Here is a 21,498-nt window from a genome sequence, read left to right as displayed (position 1 = left end):
CAAAGGAGGTTGAATGTCCTACATTGAAAATATAATCCAAAGTATCAAAATTCTACCAAAATAACTAATAAATTAGTACTAAGATTAGGGTAAAATATATAGTATAATATGGACTCATCACCTATGGCTCTAAATTTCAAATGCACCTCATCTTTCTCTTTATGGTGGGAAGCAATGTGGTTCAAGAAGTACGAAAGGGATCTCAGGGAATCTCATGACCGTCTCTTCTAGCATCTCACAATCAGATCTTATCCAAAGTCAAGAGAACTTAAAGATTAGAAGGAGATGATTCATCAGAAGAATCAGCTGCTTCTGATAGGTATCTTTTATTTCCCTTAACTTTGTATTCTATGCTTATTTTATAACTTGGCCTCCACTGACCATCCTCTTGCTGCTTTTAAACCTTGTAGCCTAAGGCAATACTGGAATGGTGGACATTGGGCAAGAAAAAGATGCTGAAGACACACTTGTTCTTGAGGAGGCTACAGCTGAAGCTACAAGGCAAAAAACTGGCTATAGTCATATAGCGGGATATGTCGAGGACCTTTTCGAGCTTTTTGGAGATTTTGAAGGTGAGGCAAAGCCTGCACCAGAAACTCGGGCTCCAAGGAGGACGAGGGAATCAGTTGTAGAAACCTCAGAATCCGAGCCCGAAGAGCAACCTCGAGCTCAATTCTCCATCCCAGGTCCGCGGGCAACTCCCACCAAGAAAATGACTAGAGCCCAGGCTTCGAGAGCATCAAAATCTTCCAAGCCCTCCGTTACTCCTTCAGTTGAAAGGGGCAGAAAGAAATAAAAGTCTTCCAGTAAGTTTGCTTTATTTTAATTTTCCTCAACTGTCATCTTCATTCGATGAGTTAACCACTTCTCTCTTCATAACTAGGGCCCCAGGCAACCAAGAAGCCTACTTTTATATCACGGGAGGAGCCATTGGGTGCAAAGATGCACCAAAAGGCTAGAGAGCTTCTTAGTTCCACTCTTGAAGAGCTAGAGGTATGGCCTACATCTCAAGTCCTTCTTTCGAAGTTCTCACCTTTCTTCTTAACGTGTTTTTGTATTAATTTTCTGCCCAATTGCCTGAAATATGCCATAAGGGAAGAAAATATCTCTCCGCCCGAGGTCTCTTCACTTTCTGCCCGAGCAGCACATGTTTCTCCTCCTCAGGCTAAACAACCCGATGTATATCTTTTTTCTCTTCTATTGCATTTTTCCTGACTCTTCAATTATTGGCTAACTTCTTTGTTTCTTCCTTTAGAAGAAGACTAAGGCATCAGTTCCTTTAGTCGGGCAAAGTTCCACTTCAATTCCTTCAACTTCTCCTCCTTTGGTGGTGGCTCCTACATCCCAGTTTGACCCAACAACTGAGGAAATGCTGCATTTTGTGGAAGACAACAGTAACTTAGTGAGCATTTTCTTTTAACATTTTTATACTTGAAGTCTCATTCCTTCTATACTTATTTTCTTTTGCTTTTTCCAATCTTCCCCAGCACATGAGTCTTATCTACCAACAACATCAGTATTTGGGGAGCCTATAGTCATTGAGATCCCTGTGGTCTCAGGAGTGACTAGCCCACAGACTTCTCCTCAACCAGCAACCACCACAGAGGAGCTCTATTTCTTTACTCAAGATCCTGCTCGGGTATAGTACCTCTTATCTCTATTTTCCTTCTTTTCGTAAACTAGTTACTGACATTTGCACTTTATCCTTGATATTTATAGGCCTTTAGTGAAGATTCGGGCACACTTCGTCCTTCTCCAGTAAGCAGGAACGATCCCTCTCAGCAACCAAGTGTCACAACTCATCTACTTACTTCTAAGATTTCAGGTTCAACTCAGGTAAGTCTTTTTCTCTTTTCTCATTTTTTTTTTAACCTTATTCAAGGGCTACCTTCTCACTTTATTTATTTTGGATTGTAGCAGGGTCTTAGAGAAGATTCAGGCAAATATCCACTAGTACGCAAAACAGAACTTCCCCGACCTCCTCTGGCTTCTGGGGTCATAGGGATCCCTATCCCTAGGCCTAAGAAGAAGACTAAGACCACCGCCATTCCTACCCATCGGGTTTCTCCATTTGTTGAGACTGTTTCCACAATTGCACCTTCTAAAGGAGCAAGAACACTGCCTTTTTCCCTTGCACCTATTTTTAGCACAGCATCATTGCCCGAGCTTTTTAAAGAGTTTTAGCAACTCAATACAAGACTAAGATCTTCAAGGCATCCCTCTGAGCCCCAAGATTTCCTCGATGAACGTCGAATTTTCCAAGATTGGTCCAGGAGAGAATTCTTAGCTTCCTTTAGCCTCAAGGCTCCCTATGACGTAAAGAAGGCCATCACTGATCTTTTCAAGGATGATCAATTATCTAAAGTTCAATATAATTCATTCTTATTTTACTTCAAGAACTTGAGGGCGTTGAGGGATCAACATCAGCGGCTAAGAGGCAAGCTAAGGTTCTTCATGGTGAAATAAACCAGTACTTCAGCTCATATCCAGCAGTTGGTGGATGAAGGTTCAGCTACAGAGGAGAGGATCAAGGTGACGACTTCTGAGATGCAGAAGCTAGAGGAGTAGCTTGCTGTGTTGAAAGCTGAACAAACTACTCTACTCAGCAAACTTCGTCAACAAATTGAGGAAGTGAAGAAAGCAAATTTGGAGATGGAGGATGTTGAATCTCAACTTGTCAACAGCAGCACAGTTTTGGCCAAGCCTAGCAGAATCTTTATAATTATGCAAACTTATCATTCCAGAATAATCACTCTAGGTGAAGATGTAAATTTGTTAGGCTAGGGCCATTGTAATCTTTATATGGAATGAAATAAGTTTCTTCTTTCCCTTCACTTGTGTTACTTCCTACTTTACATTGAAGTCTTACTACACCATCTATCTTCAATCTTAACCCTCTTCAATATAACAATCTCTGACATCCCACAGAGTTGGATGATATTTCTTTAAAAACTTAGCATTAACTGGATGTTGTTGCAAGTTTCCCTCCAAATCTGCCAAGTAATATCCTCCCTTATCCAGTGCTTGGTAAATAATGAAAGGACATTCCCAAGTAGGACTCCACTTCCTAAAGCCTCTAACTTGAACTCCCAAAGGCAAGATTGCCTTCCATACTATCTCTCATTCTTTTAAGGTTTTTAATTTTGCCTTCTTATTGTATGCTCGAGCAACAGCTCTCTTCCCTTCTTGAATCTTATTTAAGGCTTCAACTCGGCCTACATCTAAATCTTCAACTCCTTGACATATAGCCTGAATGTATTTTTCACTGTGCAACCCAAACTAGTTTTAAATCCTAACAGAACTTACATTAATCTCCATGAGGAGTACAACATCTTGTTAGAAGGTTAAAACATACAGAGTAGTTCCAGTTCCTGCCCTCTTGGAAGTTCTATAAGCCCACAAAGTGTCTCCTAACTTCTTATGCCACTTCTATGGATTATCTGTCACCATTCTTTTAATAATATTCACCAAAATCTTGTTGCTGGCATCTGCTTGACCATCTGACTGGGGGTAGTAAGGACTAGATTGGATCATCTTTATCTTGAACTTACTTGCAAACTACTCTACTTCCTTTGAAATAAAAAATGGCAGGCGGTCTGTAACAATTGTCTCGGGCACCCCAAATCTGTGTAAGATTTTGGTTTCAATGAACTTTTTGACAACAGTTGAGGTGATAGTCTTCACAGCTGAGGCTTCTACCCATTTGGTGAAGTAATCCGTTGCCACTATTATGAATGTGTACCCTTTGCTAGAGGCTAGATATACTTGCCCGATGAAGTCCATAGCTTACCCTCTGAAGGGCCAATGTTTGACTATAGGGTTCAAAGGTATTGAGGGCACATGTTGGAGAGGTCCATGTCTTTGACCATTTTCACACCCTCGGGCATAGACCTTGCAGTCTTTCTCCATGTCGGTCCAAAAATAACCATATCTCCTAAGCAACCACCTCATCTTGATTCCAGCTTGATGTACCTCACTGATTCCTTCATGTACTTCGGCCATCACTCTCATTGACCCTTCTTGGCCTAAGCATTTTAACAACAATCCATCTGTAGACTTTCTCAGTAGATTTTCCTCCCATAAAACATACTTAGTTGCTTGTTGCCTATTCTTCTTACTTGTGGGGAAAGAATGACCTTTCAAGTATTGAGCAATAGGTGATCTCTAATCTTTAGTCTCTGGCTCCTTAATCATCACATCTAGGATGAATCCTCTTTCAAAGATAGAAGGAAATTTCTTTTATGAACTTCTATATCCTCTCCAAACTTCCTTTCTTGGATCTGTGCTCTAGATGCCAATTGTGCCATCTCATTGGCAATTGAATTTGATTCTCTGGAGATATGGTTGACTGATATCTCAGTGCCCCAATAGCTTAGTAACTGTGTTGATACCAAATAGTAACCAGCCATGGTAATGTGTCTGCACTTGTATTCTTCATTTAACTAATTAATCACCAACTCTGAATCACCAAACACTTCAACTTCAGTTGCCCCCAACTCTATCAAGATTTCTAGGCCAATTATCAGTGCCTTATACTCTACCCGATTGTTGATAGTTTCTTGATAATTCAGAATGAATGTATAGCAATGATGAATTCCTTTAGGATTAATGATGACAATCTCAGCTCCAGCAGCCTTTTAAGTGCAAGATCCATCAAAATACAATCTCTAAGAAGTAACCCAGAGACTAGCTATCTTTTTTATTTGTTGTTGAATACATTCTTCCTTATCCGAGAAGGCATTGCTTGGTGAGATCCAAAGACTAGCCACCTCTAGAGTTCCTGGGACATTGATAAACTTATCCTGATCCTCTTGGTATTTAGTTAAGAAGTCTACAATTGCTTGCCCTTTGATAACTCTTTGAGGCACATATTGAAAACTGAACTCTGATAGTGCTAGAATCCATTTTCTAATTCTTCTAGTCAACATGGCTTTGGCAGCATGTACTTGATTACATCTATCTTAGCAATAATGTGGATATGACAAGGCAACATGTAATGCCTTAACTTACAAGCAGTGAAGTATAAGGCTAAACACCGGGGTATATCTTGTTTCTACCTCATTAAGGATTCTACTAAGGTAGTATATTGCTTGTTCCTTCCCACCTTCATTATTTTAAGCTAGTAAGCTTCCCATTGACTTCTCTAAGGCAGAAATATAAAGCTTTAAAGGTTTCCCTCTCTGAGGTGGCATAAGCACTGATGGAGAGGTCAAGTAAGTTTTTATGTTGTCGAAAGCCTCTTGATGTGGTGGTCCTCACTCGAACTCTTCTTTATCTTTTAATCTTAACAGAGTAGTTAGTGGCTGAATCTTACCCGCTAAGTTAGCAATGAATCTTCTCAAGAAGTTGATTTTCCCCAAAAGCCTCTGCAACTGTACCTTATTGATAGGCGGATGTGACTTCATTATTGTTCGAGCTTTGTTTTTATCCACCTCTACCCCTCTCTGATGAACAAGGAAACCCAAAAAGTTGCTCGCTTTTACCCCAAAAGCACAATTCTTTGGATTTATCTTCAACTTATGGATCTTTATTCTTGTTAAGGCTTGCCTGAGGTTTAATAAGTGTTGTTCTTCAGTTTTGGACTTCACTACGATGTCATCAATGTATACTTCCATGTAACCAATCAAGTAATGGAAAATGGCATTCATTGCTCTCTGATAAGTTGTTCCAGCATTTTTTAGCCCGAATGGCATTACCAAGTATTCATATGCTTCAACATGGCTTGGGCATTTAAGAGTTGTCTTATGTATATATTCTTTAGCCATTTTTATTTGATTATAACCAGCATTTCCATCCATGAAAGATAGAACTTTGTGTTTTGCAATTACGTCTATGGATAGGTCAGCCATGGGCATGTGGTATTTATCTTTAGGTGTGGCTTCATTGATGTTTCTATAGTCAACACAACACCGAATTGCTTTAGTTATAGCTTTAAATATAGGTACAATGTTGGCCAACCACTCTACATATTTGGTAGGCCTAATAAATCCAGCCTTTACTACCTTTCAATCTCTTCTTTGACTTTTTCCTCGATCTCTTTTGACATTCTTCGTGGTGCTTACTTGACTGGTTTATATCCCTTCTTGATAGGTATTATGTGTTCTACCAACAATCTTTTGATTAAAAACCTAACTGTAACTACTTGGTCCTTCCTTTTTTGTTCTAACATTACTGGTGTTGGGGAGTTGGGACAATATGGGGTCTATCCCATTCCTCCATTGTAAGAAATAATCCTAGTTCCAGAAGCTTTTGGGCCATCACCTAAGTTGGGCGGCCATTCTCATCAGCTTCTAAGCACTAGAGAATCCCAACACTGGGATTGTAGAAACTAGCTTCTGCAACATTGGATGTAGGAAGAAATGGTCGTGATTCACCATTTCCACAAAATCCTGGTCCTTTAGTCCATTCCTCATGGTAAACAGCCACTTGTTGATGCAGGGTGGAGGGCACAGAGAGGCTTTGATATATCCAATCTCAACCAAGCAATGCTTCATAAGTGGAGCTACAGTCCATCACAAAGAAAGCTAGCATGATTTGCTTGGACCCCAAGTCCACTTCCAAGGGTAATATTCCCTGGGTTTTGGTGACGGCTCCAGAAAAGCTAGAGACTGTCAAATCTATAGGAATGAGACCCTGTTCACCCTTCCCTAACTTCTTCATTTGCTTTGCTGGAAGTACATTGACCGTAGCTCCTCCATCAATCAACATCATCTTGAAGGGTACTCCCTCCAGATGAACAGTTACATATATGGGCTTGAGATGGTTAGCTAGGGCCATGCTCAGGCGACTGAAGACCATTTTGTCCAAATATACTCTCTCAAGCTTATTCTTAGATGCTTCAGGCAACTCTATTCTGCTTGACTCTCCTTTTCCTGTTTCTTCAACACAACATATGCCATCATAGATTATGTTGCTAAATAATCACTGTCCATTGTGGCAGGTTGATTAGGTTCGGCGCAGAACATGGTAAATAAAACATATGTCATGTTTACGTGGAAGTTGCTAGGTTCAAGTAAGTCCTTATTATTTCATCTGATATGGTTAGTAAATTCATTTAACCAAGCCTGCGCTTCTTTTGGCAACATCAATTCGGGCACTTCATTCTCCCTAGTTGTGTTTCGAACAACAAAGGTGGGGGTATTCCTCTCTCGAGCTAAATAATCCCAAAACATATGGGTTATAGACTCCACCTTGGGGTTAGCATCATTATTATATCTTCTTGAGCCCTCCTCAAGATCCTATATTTTCCCAGGTGAGGATTTTGTAGCACATATCCCCTTCTCCCTCAGTCTTACTATTGGCTTTTTCCACCCCCTTTTTGCTTCTCCATTAAAGTTGATTTCTTCCCCCATGAGGCACTTTTTTCAAACTTCACATTTTCAGAGTTTTCTGATGTAGTAGGGACTTTAAGTGATTTCATATGGGCTTTGTGCTGTCTCTGTACTCTCCTGATCATAGAAGCTCCTATTTCCTTCACTAGTTTCATGTCCTTCCCCACTACATACCATTTCCACCCTAGTCGAGCATAACCTTTCTTAATGACTGGTGATATTGGATTCTTTGTTCTTCGTTTCATTCTAACATCGTTGTAACTTGGTTGGTAAGGCCTTACACCCACCTATTTTGGTATTTTGGCCTCTTTATCCTCCACTTCTTCCGAGGGTTCATAATTCCTGAAGACCTCGGATAAGCCTTTTGACTCAGAATCTCCTCTCAGCCTTTGGAAAACATTTTTAGATGTTTCTTTCTCGGCAGCTCGCATGATGCTTCTTAGCGATTCTTGCTCTTCTTTCTCTTTTCTTCTGATCAATTCTTGATCAATAATAGCTCATGATGCTGGTACTTCTAGCTCACACTCACATTGGCACCTACTACACAAAACCAGCCCATTAACTATGGCCGCTTTGGGTATTTCGAGCAGCTTAATAGCTCCTTCCGTAGGTCAGTTAACTGGTCACCTTTCAGCTTTTACCTCCTACGTGGATTTCCATTCCTCTTTTCTACCCAAGTTAAGTTAATCATATTAATTGTGGCCTCTAGGAATGAATCTGTATCAATCATCACATTGGCATGTGGTTTATCCAAGAGTAATTTCCCTTTGGTTATGAGGTCTTATATCCAATCCCTGAACTGGACACAGTTGACTATAGAGTGGTTAAATGTATAATGCAGCTTGCAATACTTCTTTCCTCTCAACTCCTTGGGCTTGGGCAGCTTTTTAGTACTGTCGGGCACAATTACTCTTGCTCGCACTAGCTCTTCATAGATCGCAGAGGCTTTGGTCAAATTAAATGAGTAGCTATGGTATTTAGGTGGTTTCATAGGAACAAATCCATCCATCATTCATTACTACTTTTTGATCCTTAACTGGCTGGATTAACCCCCTTCACCATTAAGGGTTTGAAGAAAGTAGTCATCTCTACTACAAACATTTCAATCCTCTCTCCACCATGGCCATCACCTTTTTCAAGCTCTGTTTCCCCAAACTCTACTTGGTGAATTGTAGCTTTGTTTTTATAAAAATGAGGCACTTTGGATGACTGCTTCACTTGTTGTTCTTCAGTCAACAACTTCTCGTATTTTGTGGTAGCAATTTCTAATTCTTGCAACTCATTGAATTGTACATCATAAAACTTATTTCTCAAATGGAGTTTTAATGCCTTTTGAGCAATAGATATAAGCTGGGCATGGTTAATAGAAAATTGGCACCTCATTCTGGTCTTCCTAAATCTCATCATGAAGTCTTTTGCAAACTCATGTTCATATTGCTTTACTTCAACCAAATCATTGATAGTCATCTCGAGCTCAACTCTATAGGATTGCTCATGAAAAGCCATCTCCATTTGCCCCCAATTAGCAATAGAATTAGGGGCAACAAGGAATACCATTGGGATGTTAATCCAGTCAGCGAGTTCCTAAACAACCTTAACTTATAGTAGGGATTGTCTTCAAATGCCACACAATGGTTACAGAACTTGAAGATGTGATCTCTAGATAGACATTGCCATATTCTCCAATAAATGTTGGGAATGCGGGCATCTTGAAATTAAGGGGAAATGGGTTTTGTTCATCAATGTACTCGGGATATGGCTTCTGGTAGGTGATCCTGAATAGCAGGCAGGCCTGAGGTTGAGCATTCTGAACCACCATTCTTCTTAGCTCAACCAACTCCTCCCTGAGCTGCTGGTTGGCAGTATTGTTATGCGAGGAATAAGGAATTTCCCACTTCGGGCTACGATCATTGCCCGAGAGAGTCTCATTTCTTAGTTCAGGTTGTCTCCATCTGGCTCATCCTCCCTTATTAGCCAAAGGTGGTGGCCTATATGGGGAAGATTTATCCGCAGATGTGAGCTCACCTTTTCTGCTAGAGTTTCTAATTAATTGGGGCATTTCATACTTCTTTCTTTCTTGCCCGCTTTGCCCCTACTATCTAGTGAGAATAGTAATAGGTCGGGCAACTGTGTTTCCAGAATCTCTTCTAACACCGGCTGGCTGATCTCATATCCATCTTTCTTCTTTCCCCTATCCTTCTTTTCCTTAAGTAAATGCTTCTCTCACCATATCTCTATGACCATCTCGACGGGTAGAATATTCCAGATCTAGTATTCTCTGCAAACTTCCTGTTAAGGAACAAAGCCTGCTTACTTCTCCCCTAATCTATAGAGAGATTTTCTTCATACTCTTCAACAATTGCACCATGGTGGCTTGTAAGTCTTCATTGGTTACTTTCCCTTCTGACTTTTTAGATGAAGTCGGGCTTTCTAGTATAGTTGATCTTCGTAAGGAAATGAGATCTTCTGGTTAATATGTCATTTTTGACCTTGGTAGGTACTAGGATGGCCCGTATTTTGTACTTGAAAGCATGTGGAGAGTGTTTTTTACTTGAATGCCACTGGAAAGTGCTTTTTAGCTGGTAGTAGGTTGGTCTCCATCACTTGTCATTTCAATTGTAAGCACGTGGCTTGTATCTTGGCTACAAAGGCCTTAGTTTGCTTCTGGGCGTAATGTTGGGTTTCGGTAAGTCCCCTTTAATTTGATACCCTTGGGCCTTTCTTCATTTAAGTCCATTATTCAAATATTAACCCAAACAACTTCTTCACCTCGAACGCTCCCACCTGACAAACCAACTTTGACGATTAGAGTAGTTTTTCAAGGGTGCCAAAACCTCCTTCCTCAGTCGCTCCCACTCCCACGAGACATTTGATTTGGGGGTGAGAAGCCTCCTCGCAGTGCTTTCTTCCAGCGAAATGGAGCGCCCCTTATGAGCCTCCCAGGGGTTCTTTGTAAGCAAACAATGTATTGCCCAAGAAACGCGAAGATCATGATAAGCATGAGTACCAAGAGAACCGTGTTTGGCATTGTAGTCAGTATTGATAGACACATAATTATTACATTTATTATCCTTATATTTATATTTATTAGTGCTTGATTCTGATTATTTGGAGTAAATTGCTTTAGTTTTGTAATTTATAAGGATTATGAGGCTTATTAATAAAAGGGGAACTTAATATGGTCTTAATACATCCTATACGTGTTAGTCTTTTTAATTACATTGGCTTCATCCATTTAATTAAATGTTATTTTATTCTTAGGTTGAAGACCAATAGACGGTGGAGATATTTTGAGAGAGGAATCTGAACTTGATTTGAATTCCCTTTTTTTTTTTTTTTTTGAAAACTTGGAACAGAGAGGCACGGATAAAAAGGAGGGAGAGAAGCGGAATAGGAGGGAAGAACGGAGGACTTCAACTCCTGGGCTTTCTGGCGTGCAACAGAGAAGGCAGCAGCAGAGCACCAGCAATTGGGTTCTTTCCAATTTTATTTTATGCATATTTTCTATAGAACTACTATGAATTCTTTGTTCATGGGATTCTAAACTCTTAGCTAAGGTTAAGAGGAAGTCCTAATTATGATTACTCTAGTTATTTGATTGTTCAATTTGGGAATTTCAAATTGATGATTAGTTTTGCATTCACTAGTTGAATTGCAATTTTGATATTGGGTTCTTTGTGCTTGACCATAGCCCAGGATTTTGATATTGAAATTATTTGCATATGAATTTATTTCTGATCATGAATTGGATTCTATCGATGCTTTGTGAATGAGAATCATGAACTTATATTTTGATCCGATCGTAGATGAATATTGATTTGTGTGGCTTCCTAGAAAATTAGCTATTTGTTTGACGTGACCAAGTTAATAAGTGGTTAATTTGTTTCTCACTGTGTTTAATTGGATTTCTATATGTTTGTGTATACCGAACCATGGATATAGAAACTGTAGAAATAGTTGAGTTTAAGCCTGACCACGGTAAAATTCACATCTCTTTAGAAAATTATTGGCATGTGTCCCTGACCATGGACGTATGTACGGAAGTTGTTTTCATTAATTTGATAATTCATGAGTTGACAATTGGATACTAGAGTATGACAATTAGTGGTGGAATCAAAGCCTTAGTGTTTTCTTACATTTGTTCTCAATCCTATTTCTGTTTGAGTATTGTTAATTTTAATTATTCTTTGTTACAATCCCAATCTTTATTTTAATTTGTTAAGTAATAGTTATAGGATTAAATTCTTAAAACAACTCCGGTGGATTCATCTCGTATTTACATATTTCCACTACAACTGATTCTTGCACTTGCGAGTAAATTTGATTTGAATTAATCTATTTATTAGGTTAATTTAAATTCACATCAAGTTTTTTATGCCATTGCTCTGGGGATTGCTTTTTCTAATTTAAACTTTAATTGTTGCTTATCATTGTTAGTTTAGAATTTTATTTGTTAGTGATTTTTCTTTTCTCCTTTCTTCCGTGTGTTCTTCTTTCTTAAGTTTTGTTTGTTTTTTTTTTTTAGGTACTGTTCAGTTTTGTTTTATTCTGGTAGATGCAAGGACGTCGATCACTCAATCTAGCACTTATTCCTATTGATCACGAACTTGAGCGGACTTTACGAAACTAGCAACGGAAACGTTTATCTCAAATAGAGGTGCTCGAAACTCCACCAACTTCTGAAAAGAATCAAAGATGGCCGAGCAAGATCAGGAAATTGTGCCGGTTAGAAGGCCGATGAGGGATTCTTTTGACCCCCAGGATTTGGATCAGCCCTCGTGCATTGCATTCCAACCTAATATTGACAGAACTTGTATGTTATCTCCTAAACTGCTCAATATGCTTCCTCACTTCAATGGAGAATCTCTAAAAGAAGATCCTTATGCACACATTCAAGAGTTCTTCGACATATGCAAAACGCAGCACATTAGGGAACTTAGTGCCGATGAGATTAAATTGCTTTTATTCCCCTTTTCTTTAAAAGGAGATGCCAAAAAGTGGTTGCGTTCATTACCTGCCAATTCCATCACTGCTTGGGGACAATTGGCTAAACAGTTCATAAAGAAGTTCTTCCCTGCGCACAAGAAAAAACAATTGAAAGGAGAGATTCAATCCTTTGTTCAAAGAGATGGCGACTCATTCCATGAGGCGTGGGATCACTTTAATAAATTGCTTATCAATTGTCCGAATCACAATTTGCCCGGAGATGAACAGGTACAAGCATTTTATGAAGGATTAAATGATTCGAATAAAGCCATTGTGGATTCCGCTTGCAATGGCATGTTAATGAAGATGAGTGACGAGGAAGCTACTGGAATGTACGAGGAACTTGCAGAGAACTCGCAACAATTTAATGCACGGGGACGTCAGGCTAAAAGGGGCGCATATGCAATAAATGCTAATGATGGTATACAAGCTGAGATGGCTGCCATGAAATATTGCAGCACTTATCAAGCCTTGTCGCCTCAAAGTTCTCAAAAAGCTTCTACGTCTGATGTATGTGCAATCTGTTCTAAAAATGATCATGCTACAAATTTGTGTCCGATGACTTCATTTTCGGATCAAGTGCAAGTTAATTTTGTTGGCCAAGGAGGGTACTCTGCAAAGAACAATCCATATTCAAATACATATAATCCAGGTTGGCGGGATCACCCTAATTTTAGTTGTGCAAATCAGCGGAATGTATTGAATCCTTCACAAGGGAACACACAACTTCAAGGGACTGCTCCAGGATTCTCCGAACTGAAGAGGTCGTCTTTGGAGGATAGCATAGCTGCCCTTGCACAAAGTCAGCTTGCGTTTCAACAAAGCACCCAGACTTTCCAGCAACAAACACAAGCTGCTACTCAGACTACTCAAGCTTCACTTCGGAAATTGGAAATTCAATTAAGTATGTTGAGTGTAGTTAGCAAAAAATACAAATTAATATAACAATCCATTTCAAATCCACTAAAATAGGTAAAAATGCTCTCAATTCTTGAATTATTATTATTATTTCTGTTTTTGCTCTCAATGCTTTCATTTCTTGACTATGACAGCAACCTGCCATTCTTTTTATTTTAGGAAATTTGACGGAGTATGATTCTCTCTCATCCTAATCTCTTTTCTCTTTTATCATCTCCTATTCAAACGGTTACGATTACTCCACATCTACATATTGTTTAAACTTTTTATATAAAAAATAAGATAAAAAGAAGAGCGTGGAAGGAGGAGATGAAAAAGAATAATAATAAGGGCTAGTTTAGTATTGCTGTGCTTTGAAAAAAAAAAAACTGTTTCTGCTGTGCTGTGAGAATAAGTTCATTTTCGTTGCATCACGTTTTTAGCTTTTTTTCACCCCAAACTGTGAAAATAAATTGTTTTTAAGCGGTAATTATAAAAGTACCTCAGTATTAAACCAGTACTAAAAAGGGGGAGATAATTATACTTCCAACTTGCCATACCTCTACGTAATCTCTTAGAACCAGGATCCTCGCCGGATCCATTCCCTAGGGATCCTAGTCTAGTGATCATGCAATCATGTCCGTTCACTATATATCGTGCAGTCAGAAATCATTTAAAATTTAAAATTTAAAATTCAAATATAAATAGTACTTAATGAAAACTGGCCGCACGATAAACAGACACGATTAAGTGATCCCAAAGGCAAACCCCACATGGTTCTTAAACCCAAAAGCAGACCCCACATGGAAAAGTTACGAGGTCATTCTCCACTGTTATTAGAGTGAATAATCAGACTCCCAATGATCCAGCTAATGGATGGGACTCCACGCCACAGTACTTTTAGAGGCATCATAAAAAATGTAATAAATAAATAGCTTAAAATTCGGGGACGTACTTTTGACAAATATTTTATAAGATTCATTCCGTAATATATTTTAACAAGTCAATCGTTAATCTTTTAGTTCTTTTCAAGGACTATTTTTACCAAATCATCAAATTCAGAGTCATATGACCGTTAGATTAAATTAAGCGTATTTTTTGTAGAATTGTATTTGTCGATTTTATTTGCTACAGATGAATGTGTTAATACTTTTGGGATTGCCCATTTTTTTGTAAGGATGATCTATGGATGATGAATTGAAATATAGACGGTTTAGACCTTAAAAAAAGTTACGGAATGAGAGCCACAAAAACATGTGTCAAAATGTATGTCTCGAGGTCCTATCCCTAAATTAATTTTCATGACTGCCACTTGTATAACAATCTAATGATATTTTTCATTACTTGTGAGAGATAATATATTCAAACTTCAAGAATAATTTCTCAACCAATTTACTAACCCCACCACCTTAGTGTAAATATATTATTGAATAAAAATTTTAAAAAAACACATAACATTTTCAGAGCAACAACCTTTTCTTTTAGAACAATATTTAGTTACTCAAAAGATGGGTAGGAGTTCCTACTCAAAACTGTTCTTTGCCTATTCTTAGAACTTCATATTTATAATCAGAATCGTTCATATTATAAATGACTTTATAAATATTGCCTCTACAAAAATTCAATTAAAACTAAGGTCGTTTAGTCGTCGAACTGTATAACAGCAAATGAACGGAATTGGTAATAACATTGCGAACCATCTATGTATTTGCTAGAATAAATTGACTAAACGACTTTAGTTTTAATTCATTTTTTTGTAGAGATGATATTTACAGTGTGATTCATAATATTTATGGTTCTTGTCATAAGCACAAATTTCCATGATTCGAATACAAAAAAATTTGAGTAGGAGTTTCTACTCATCTTTGAGTAGCCAAATATTGTTCTTTCTTTTATAATGACCCCGTATTTAAAAATACATGTTTATTGTACTATTGATAATGTAGATATCATAATAATGCTGATTAGTATCCAAAATTGTCTACATATTTCATTGAGAGATCTTAATTATTCTTATTTTTCAAATCAAATTAATGATACTAGCAGAGGGCTAACCAGTCTTGGACCAGCGGGGATGGCAGGTCCAACCATTTCGGGGACGGGTCCAAATTTTATAAACAATAAGCGGAGTGAGGCAGGGCAGATCAATGTAATTTTCTTTTTGGGTAAAGCAGATCCATGTAATTGGCGGGGCAAGGTTTATGTAATTGGCCGGGCGAGTCCATGTAATGGGCGGAGCAGGTCCATGTCATTATGATATACCCGGACGGTGCCCAAGTTTTGTCTCGTTTGGCTTTCATAAAAGATAAAAGTGTTTCATAAGATAAATAATAAAAAAATTCAAGAAAATTGCCGATTTAATCTCGTGCAGGAGCTGGTACTGGTACTGGTACTTGCATGTAGCCCGTGTAGGAAAGGAAAATCCTTGGCACCCAAGTAAAGAGCAAAATACCTATACCCTTTAGATTCTATGTTGGAATCACCAATTCAAGCCTATATTTTCCTAATCATATCATCTAGTGTGGTACATATATTAATGCATTCATTTCTCGATTTTAACCTAATTGAATTTTACTTTTTATATTAAACACGTCATAATATGGTAACACTTTCGTTAAAACTTATATTTAAAGAATTTAAGTTACAAATTAAGTGACGAAAATTTGATCATTGCAACACATTATAACCAAATTTATAAATTAATATAGTCATACATATTTAGTTAAGAGACAAAAAAACTCTGATTACACTGTAGGGTTTAGGGTTTATCAATACTCTAATTTTATGTATCTAGCGGAATCCTTGCAGAATCTAAAACCGATATTGTACGTAATCATTCATTAAATAAATCCAACCGATTGACCAAAACGTTGGACCACCGTGATTGCTACGTCTCTAGAGGGTGGCCCAGTATAAAGTACTTGAAAAGGAACTCCAAGCAAGCACCTACTCCTTCTCCAGAGACGAAGACAGAGTCCTTGAGTCGTCAAGTCGTTTTCTTCTCCTCCCACAAGGAAACAGTTTCATCTTCCAAACTCCAACCACTTGCCAGCTACCGTTGTTTTCAATTTGAATTAGGGTTAGGGTTTGAGAAATACGATGATTCAGATCAAGAAACCGCCACTGCTCCTGCCGCCGCCACCGCAAGGGTGCTTGACGACGGCTGCTGTTCCGACTAGAGCAGCCCGAAACCTCCTTGTCCTCACTACACCCACAAGGTCAACAACAATTCCAACAACTATTTCAATGGCTCGTCAATCCCGACATTCGGTTCTCCCAATAATCCCGACGTGGACAAGAAGAAGAAGAAGAGCAATGGCTGCTTCCGATTCGGTTTCGGCGGCTGCTGCTGTCGACGTGGACATGGAGATTCTGGAGAAGGAAAATAACAAGAATAACAAGGTTTTTAAGGCGTACGGCGACCCCTGCCTCGATCTGTTTTTCAACGTCACACAACTACCCAGCGATTACCGGGAGGAGCAACAGGAGACGGAGGAGGAGTATCACACCAAAATGTTTCACTATCTGCGTCAACAGCTCCCCTTGGCCTGGTCCCACGATCCTCTCATCACTCTCAAGCTCATCTTCAACCTCTCTCACTGCGATATCGACGGATCGAAACGGTACAGTGAAGCTTTAGAATTCGCAGCTGTTTGGCTCCACCACAACCACCCCAACACTCTGTTACGCAACTTCGGCTCTCTTGCCGACTCCTTCGGTCCTTTGTTCAGCCTGCTCGACGTTCTGTACGGCCTCCTCGTTCCTCCCCAGGATCAGCTGGATCATACAGTGGAGGAGTTACTTCAACGCGAGAATCCGAATTCTCATGCTGATCGGTACGCCCACGACCCGACTTACAGGCTGTTGCACGACCGGGGTATGGATGCTTTTGCGGAGCGGTTGAAGTCAGATCTTGAAAAATTGAAGCAGAACAAGCTCGAGCTCAAGCCGTGTGATTATGATGACGATATTGAGGATGATACCGACTACACTGCTAAACGCGGTTCTCTTGATGCTCATGCTTATCATGATCTTCGCATTTCTTGGGCTATAGATTGTTTACTTACGGAGAACCCCTGGCAGGCACATAAGAGGCGCTCCATTTCGCTGGAAGAAAGCACTGCGAGGAGGCTTTTCGCCCCCGAATCAGATGTATGGTGGGAGTGGGAGCGGCTGAGGAAGGAGGTTTTGGCGCCCTTGAAAAACTACTCTGATCGTCAACATGAATTTGCCAGGTGGGAGCGCTGCGAGGTGAAGACGTACTTGGAGGAGGTGAAAGCAGCAACAACAATAATAAAGCCCGACGCTTTGCTTCCATATGACATCCTCCGCCATCTGGAAGATGGCAATGTTGGGGAAGCGGCAGAGCTTCAGTGGAAGTCAATGGTGCAAAAGCTCAAGGAGGGGGGCAAATTCAAAAACGCCTGGGCCGTATGTGACAACAGCTGGTCCGAGTCTAGTAGTCTGAATTTGGGACTTTTGGTGTATGAACTGAGTGAAGCGCCATGGAACGGAAAGGTGATGAATTTCTGTCTGCCTGATTCCCGCGGCATTCATTCTTTGCCCCAGCTGCATTCCATTCAAGGCCTCGACAATGTTAAGTCCAAGTTGTCCTTTCTGACGAGTATGGGGAGGAGAACAGACGGTGTCATATGTATTGATTTTCAAATGGTGTTTGATGCGATCTTGGACGTGGCTGTCAAGGAGAATTTGAAGCCAGAGCAGATGATCAAGAAGCTGTTTCTGTTCACCGACTGCGCAGGCTATGATTGGAAGGGCTACGATACTCTGTATGAGACCGTACGGAGAATGTTTGAGGACAAGGGGTATGGGAATGATGCGGTGCCACATATTGTGTTTTGGGATGTTGGGTGGGGGTATGGTTCTCTATCCTTTGACTTTCCTCATAGAGGGGTGACGGTGTTGCGTGGTGACTCCAAAAATTTGGTCAAATACTTCTTGGAAAATGGTGGGGATTTTCGCCCTCACCATCTCATGGAACTAGCTATTGGCGAGAAAGAGTATCAAACTCTTGCTGTAGTCGACTGACTCACTCGCTCACTCATCCGGTCCCTCCTTTGCCATTGACATTGAAATTGAATTGATGATCTATATGATCTTCTGCAATCTGATCTATCATCATTTCCAGGTAGAATTTAAATTAATAAGTAACCCTTATTACCAAGAAGAGATATCTTATGTATGTCTGTCTGTATTAGCTAGATGTGGTTTGGATTCATTCCAGAGCTCTCTCTTATCTTTATGTAACATTAGAAATAACCATGCGTTTTAGTATCCTTAATTTTATTGTTTCCTCAGTTAGTAAGCTAGCAACTAGTGGTACGTAATATGGATGATTAATTAAGCTTATTAGTTACATAGTGGTGGAAGCAATTGTTTGCTCCTCCATCTTATTATTTCGGACTTCTGAAGTTCGTTGTTCACACTTACCCTTACGGCCTCGCTCGATATCTAGGATTGGTTAGGCTAGATTCATTAAATGTTGAACGGAAATATGTATGCCAAGTTGCCCATTTTGTCCAAGTGATGACAGAGGATGCAGAAAATATGCAATTTCACTATGGACTGACCTGCATCCAGTAATTTTGTTCTTGGTCACGGACACACAGTGGAAGGCGTGGTTCAGTACTATCTATTCGATAAATGGCAGTGGAACTATTAATCGTGTGAACGATGATGATATTAGTTACGATTTTTTTTTAATTTTAGTTATGATTAACAAAGAAATATGAACCCTCTCATCGTTTGGTGTCATGTTTTGCTCCGGTTTTCTTGTTTCGTGATTGCTTATTTGATATCATGCATATCACTATCGGCATGTGTTCGAATGCAATCGACTTTGTTCATGAATTTAACACTTTCTACAAAATTAGGTTGTTAAACTGTGAAACAATCGATCAGAAACAGCAGAAACACAATATGGGTTTGGCGCCGTGTTGTTTCGTTTTCGATAGGGTGGAGAGTTGTTACGTCCGTGGATATGCGCGGGACTTTTGTAACGGGTTCGTAGGTGGCGTCAGACAGTCGATGTACTGTATGGCCGAGTCAAAAGTGACCCGCTTTAATATATGAAGTAACTCCAATGACGTGAACGGCGACATTGGTATCTAATACCGATACCATATTAAGGTTATATTGATGTATTGGTACTAAATATCAATTTGGTATTAACAATATTTACCAATTATCAATATTGTATCAGCGACATCCACTAAATATAGACAATTTCGTCGGTAAGTCTGAGAGTTCAATTTGGTTTTCCACTTCTAGTTTTCTGCAGAAAAACACCATCTCTGTTGGAATTTGAATCTTCTCATTGACTTTGAAGGTGGTATTCAGAATCTGATTTGAATTTATTTGTAGGGCCAGGCTTGAACGACAGCGTGACATCTTCTATAATACAAACATTATCATTATAATCGTTAGCGGCACACATTCACGTGCATGCAAGAAACATTTTTTTTATCATGAACGCTACGCGCCCCTGAAGTTGTTTTGCATTAGTTGTTTTCAATTTGTTCAATGAGCTATTTTGACAATTTCAATGAAAAACAACCAACATAAGACATCTTTAGCGGCATGTAGAGCCCCGTAATTGAAAAAAAGGTATGTCGCATGCACGTGATGCGTGCAGAGAGTTTAGCGTCTTGATCTATTCAACCATTGGTGTAAACCAATGCAATAGTAAATTAGTAATCACACAATCCTTTCAAACACTTGGATTTTACATTATGTTCTCTTAGTACCAACATGTACGTGCATCTAGACAAATTACTAACAAAAAATAATGGTTGAATACATGCAACAAAACATGGAAGAGAAACAAAAGAGAATAATAGTAAGCCTGTTTTAAGTCATTATGTATATTGTAAGTCTCTGCTCCTTCGTACAATCTTGGCTTTCGTGTGAAATCTCGATCTACAAGTAATTTAGTAATAAACTTTCAGTAATACAATTAAGGTAGAAATCCAAAACAATTAATGTAAAAAGAAGTAAATGGAATCATTTAAAAAACACCTAACATAATACTCTAACCAAAGCAAAAACGTTTTAAATTGAATTAAAATGGCTAGCAACACCTTAAAAAATCAAATAAAAACAAACAACTCTAACCATTTGTTTTATAGTGTTGTTTCAAAACTACAGTCCTTTTCTTCGATAGCCTCATAATTCATCATCGGTTTGTTTTATTTTTTATTTTTTATTTTTTGGAAATTTCAACACCTAATTGCAATGAGATTACCAAAGTCTATAACTGAGAAATTAAGAAAACAACATAATTAACGTTCTACAATCAATTAAAGAAAATTGTAAGTTTCATCAAAAGTCTGGTACTGAGAAAAACAAAAAAAGAAACTAAATGTTAGGAAAAAAATGCAAGTCAGTTCAAATGAAGGGATTTCTTCTGCAGGGTTTACAAACAAACACCATTAAACGATAGGAACTCCACAAAGTTAATACAAAATATAATGTTATATCGTGAGGTATGCAATCTGACACGCCCCGATCCCGATATTCCTCGAATATCAGGATAGGCACGTGCTGACTGACACCCGAGGATAACGAAAGTTATTTATTGAGTGCAAATGCTGAAAACAAGCGGTAGATAAGGCTTACAAATATAAAAAAATAATGAATATGCATTTAAGGAATGTGTTCAAAGCATACAACTAACTAGAACACTAAAAGAAATAATATAAAATTGAATGATGCCGATGCAGAAGTGCCTGAACGCCTGGATTGTATGCCTCGATTCTAAGTCCTGAAGGGGGCGCAAAACAAACATGAGTGGACTAAGTTGATATATATAATAAAACAGTTATCAACATATTAACCCCCAGGTTTTATGAAAACACATATATTATGATAAACATAGGTTCTTCCGAAACCTAGCATGCTATGCAATGTCTCAAATCATAACTTGTATATATAATAATCACTAGTGAATGTCCGATAACCCCTAGGCCCCATGCCAGCTCCCTGTCTCTAAGCAAATAGTCAGAGGAAAATACACTCCAGGCCCCATGCCGGCTCCTCGTGCCTGTGCTAAATAGCCAGAGGAAACACACTTCAGGCCCTATGCCAACACCAAACCGTCGCCCGGGACGGACCAAAATCTATCCCTACGTCCCGTAGCGGAAATGACCACTAGGTAAGTACAAAATCAGTGAACATACATATATTGAAAAGCAACTCCATAGTATAAAGTCATCCATCAGCTATACTATAAAGAGGTGTTCTAAACATGTTCAAAATATCATAT

The 21,498-nt window shown here is 39.0% G+C and overlaps 2 protein-coding genes across 2 annotated transcripts; both read left to right on the top strand.

The window, feature by feature from the left end:
- Positions 1–12,026: 12,026 nt before the first annotated feature.
- On the top strand, positions 12,027–16,393 carry LOC137744494 (uncharacterized). The gene is made up of 2 exons (XM_068484296.1): positions 12,027–13,221; positions 16,293–16,393. The coding sequence occupies exons 1-2, from the start codon at positions 12,027–12,029 to the stop codon at positions 16,391–16,393; spliced, it is 1,296 nt and encodes a 431-aa protein (XP_068340397.1).
- A 136-nt stretch (positions 16,394–16,529) lies between these two features.
- Positions 16,530–18,263, top strand: LOC137744493 (uncharacterized). Its single transcript, XM_068484295.1, has one exon. The coding sequence runs from the start codon at positions 16,530–16,532 to the stop codon at positions 18,261–18,263; it is 1,734 nt and encodes a 577-aa protein (XP_068340396.1).
- The last annotated feature ends 3,235 nt before the right edge of the window (positions 18,264–21,498 follow it).

Source organism: Pyrus communis, chromosome 9 (genome assembly GCF_963583255.1).
Source record: "Pyrus communis chromosome 9, drPyrComm1.1, whole genome shotgun sequence".
In the NCBI taxonomy this organism is placed as follows: Eukaryota; Viridiplantae; Streptophyta; class Magnoliopsida; order Rosales; family Rosaceae; genus Pyrus; species Pyrus communis.
The sequence above is the reverse complement of the archived record's forward strand: the minus strand, read 5'-3'. Positions and strand labels throughout refer to the sequence as shown.

Excerpts from the sequence above, each read along its gene's own strand:
- LOC137744494 (XM_068484296.1), top strand. The coding sequence starts at position 12,027 with ATGGCCGAGCAAGATCAGGAAATTGTGCCGGTTAGAAGGCCGATGAGG. Across the intron at positions 13,222-16,292 it reads GAAATTGGAAATTCAATTAA|GGTTAGGGTTTGAGAAATAC; the intron begins GTATGTTGAGTG and ends AATTTGAATTAG.
- LOC137744493 (XM_068484295.1), top strand. The coding sequence starts at position 16,530 with ATGGCTGCTTCCGATTCGGTTTCGGCGGCTGCTGCTGTCGACGTGGAC.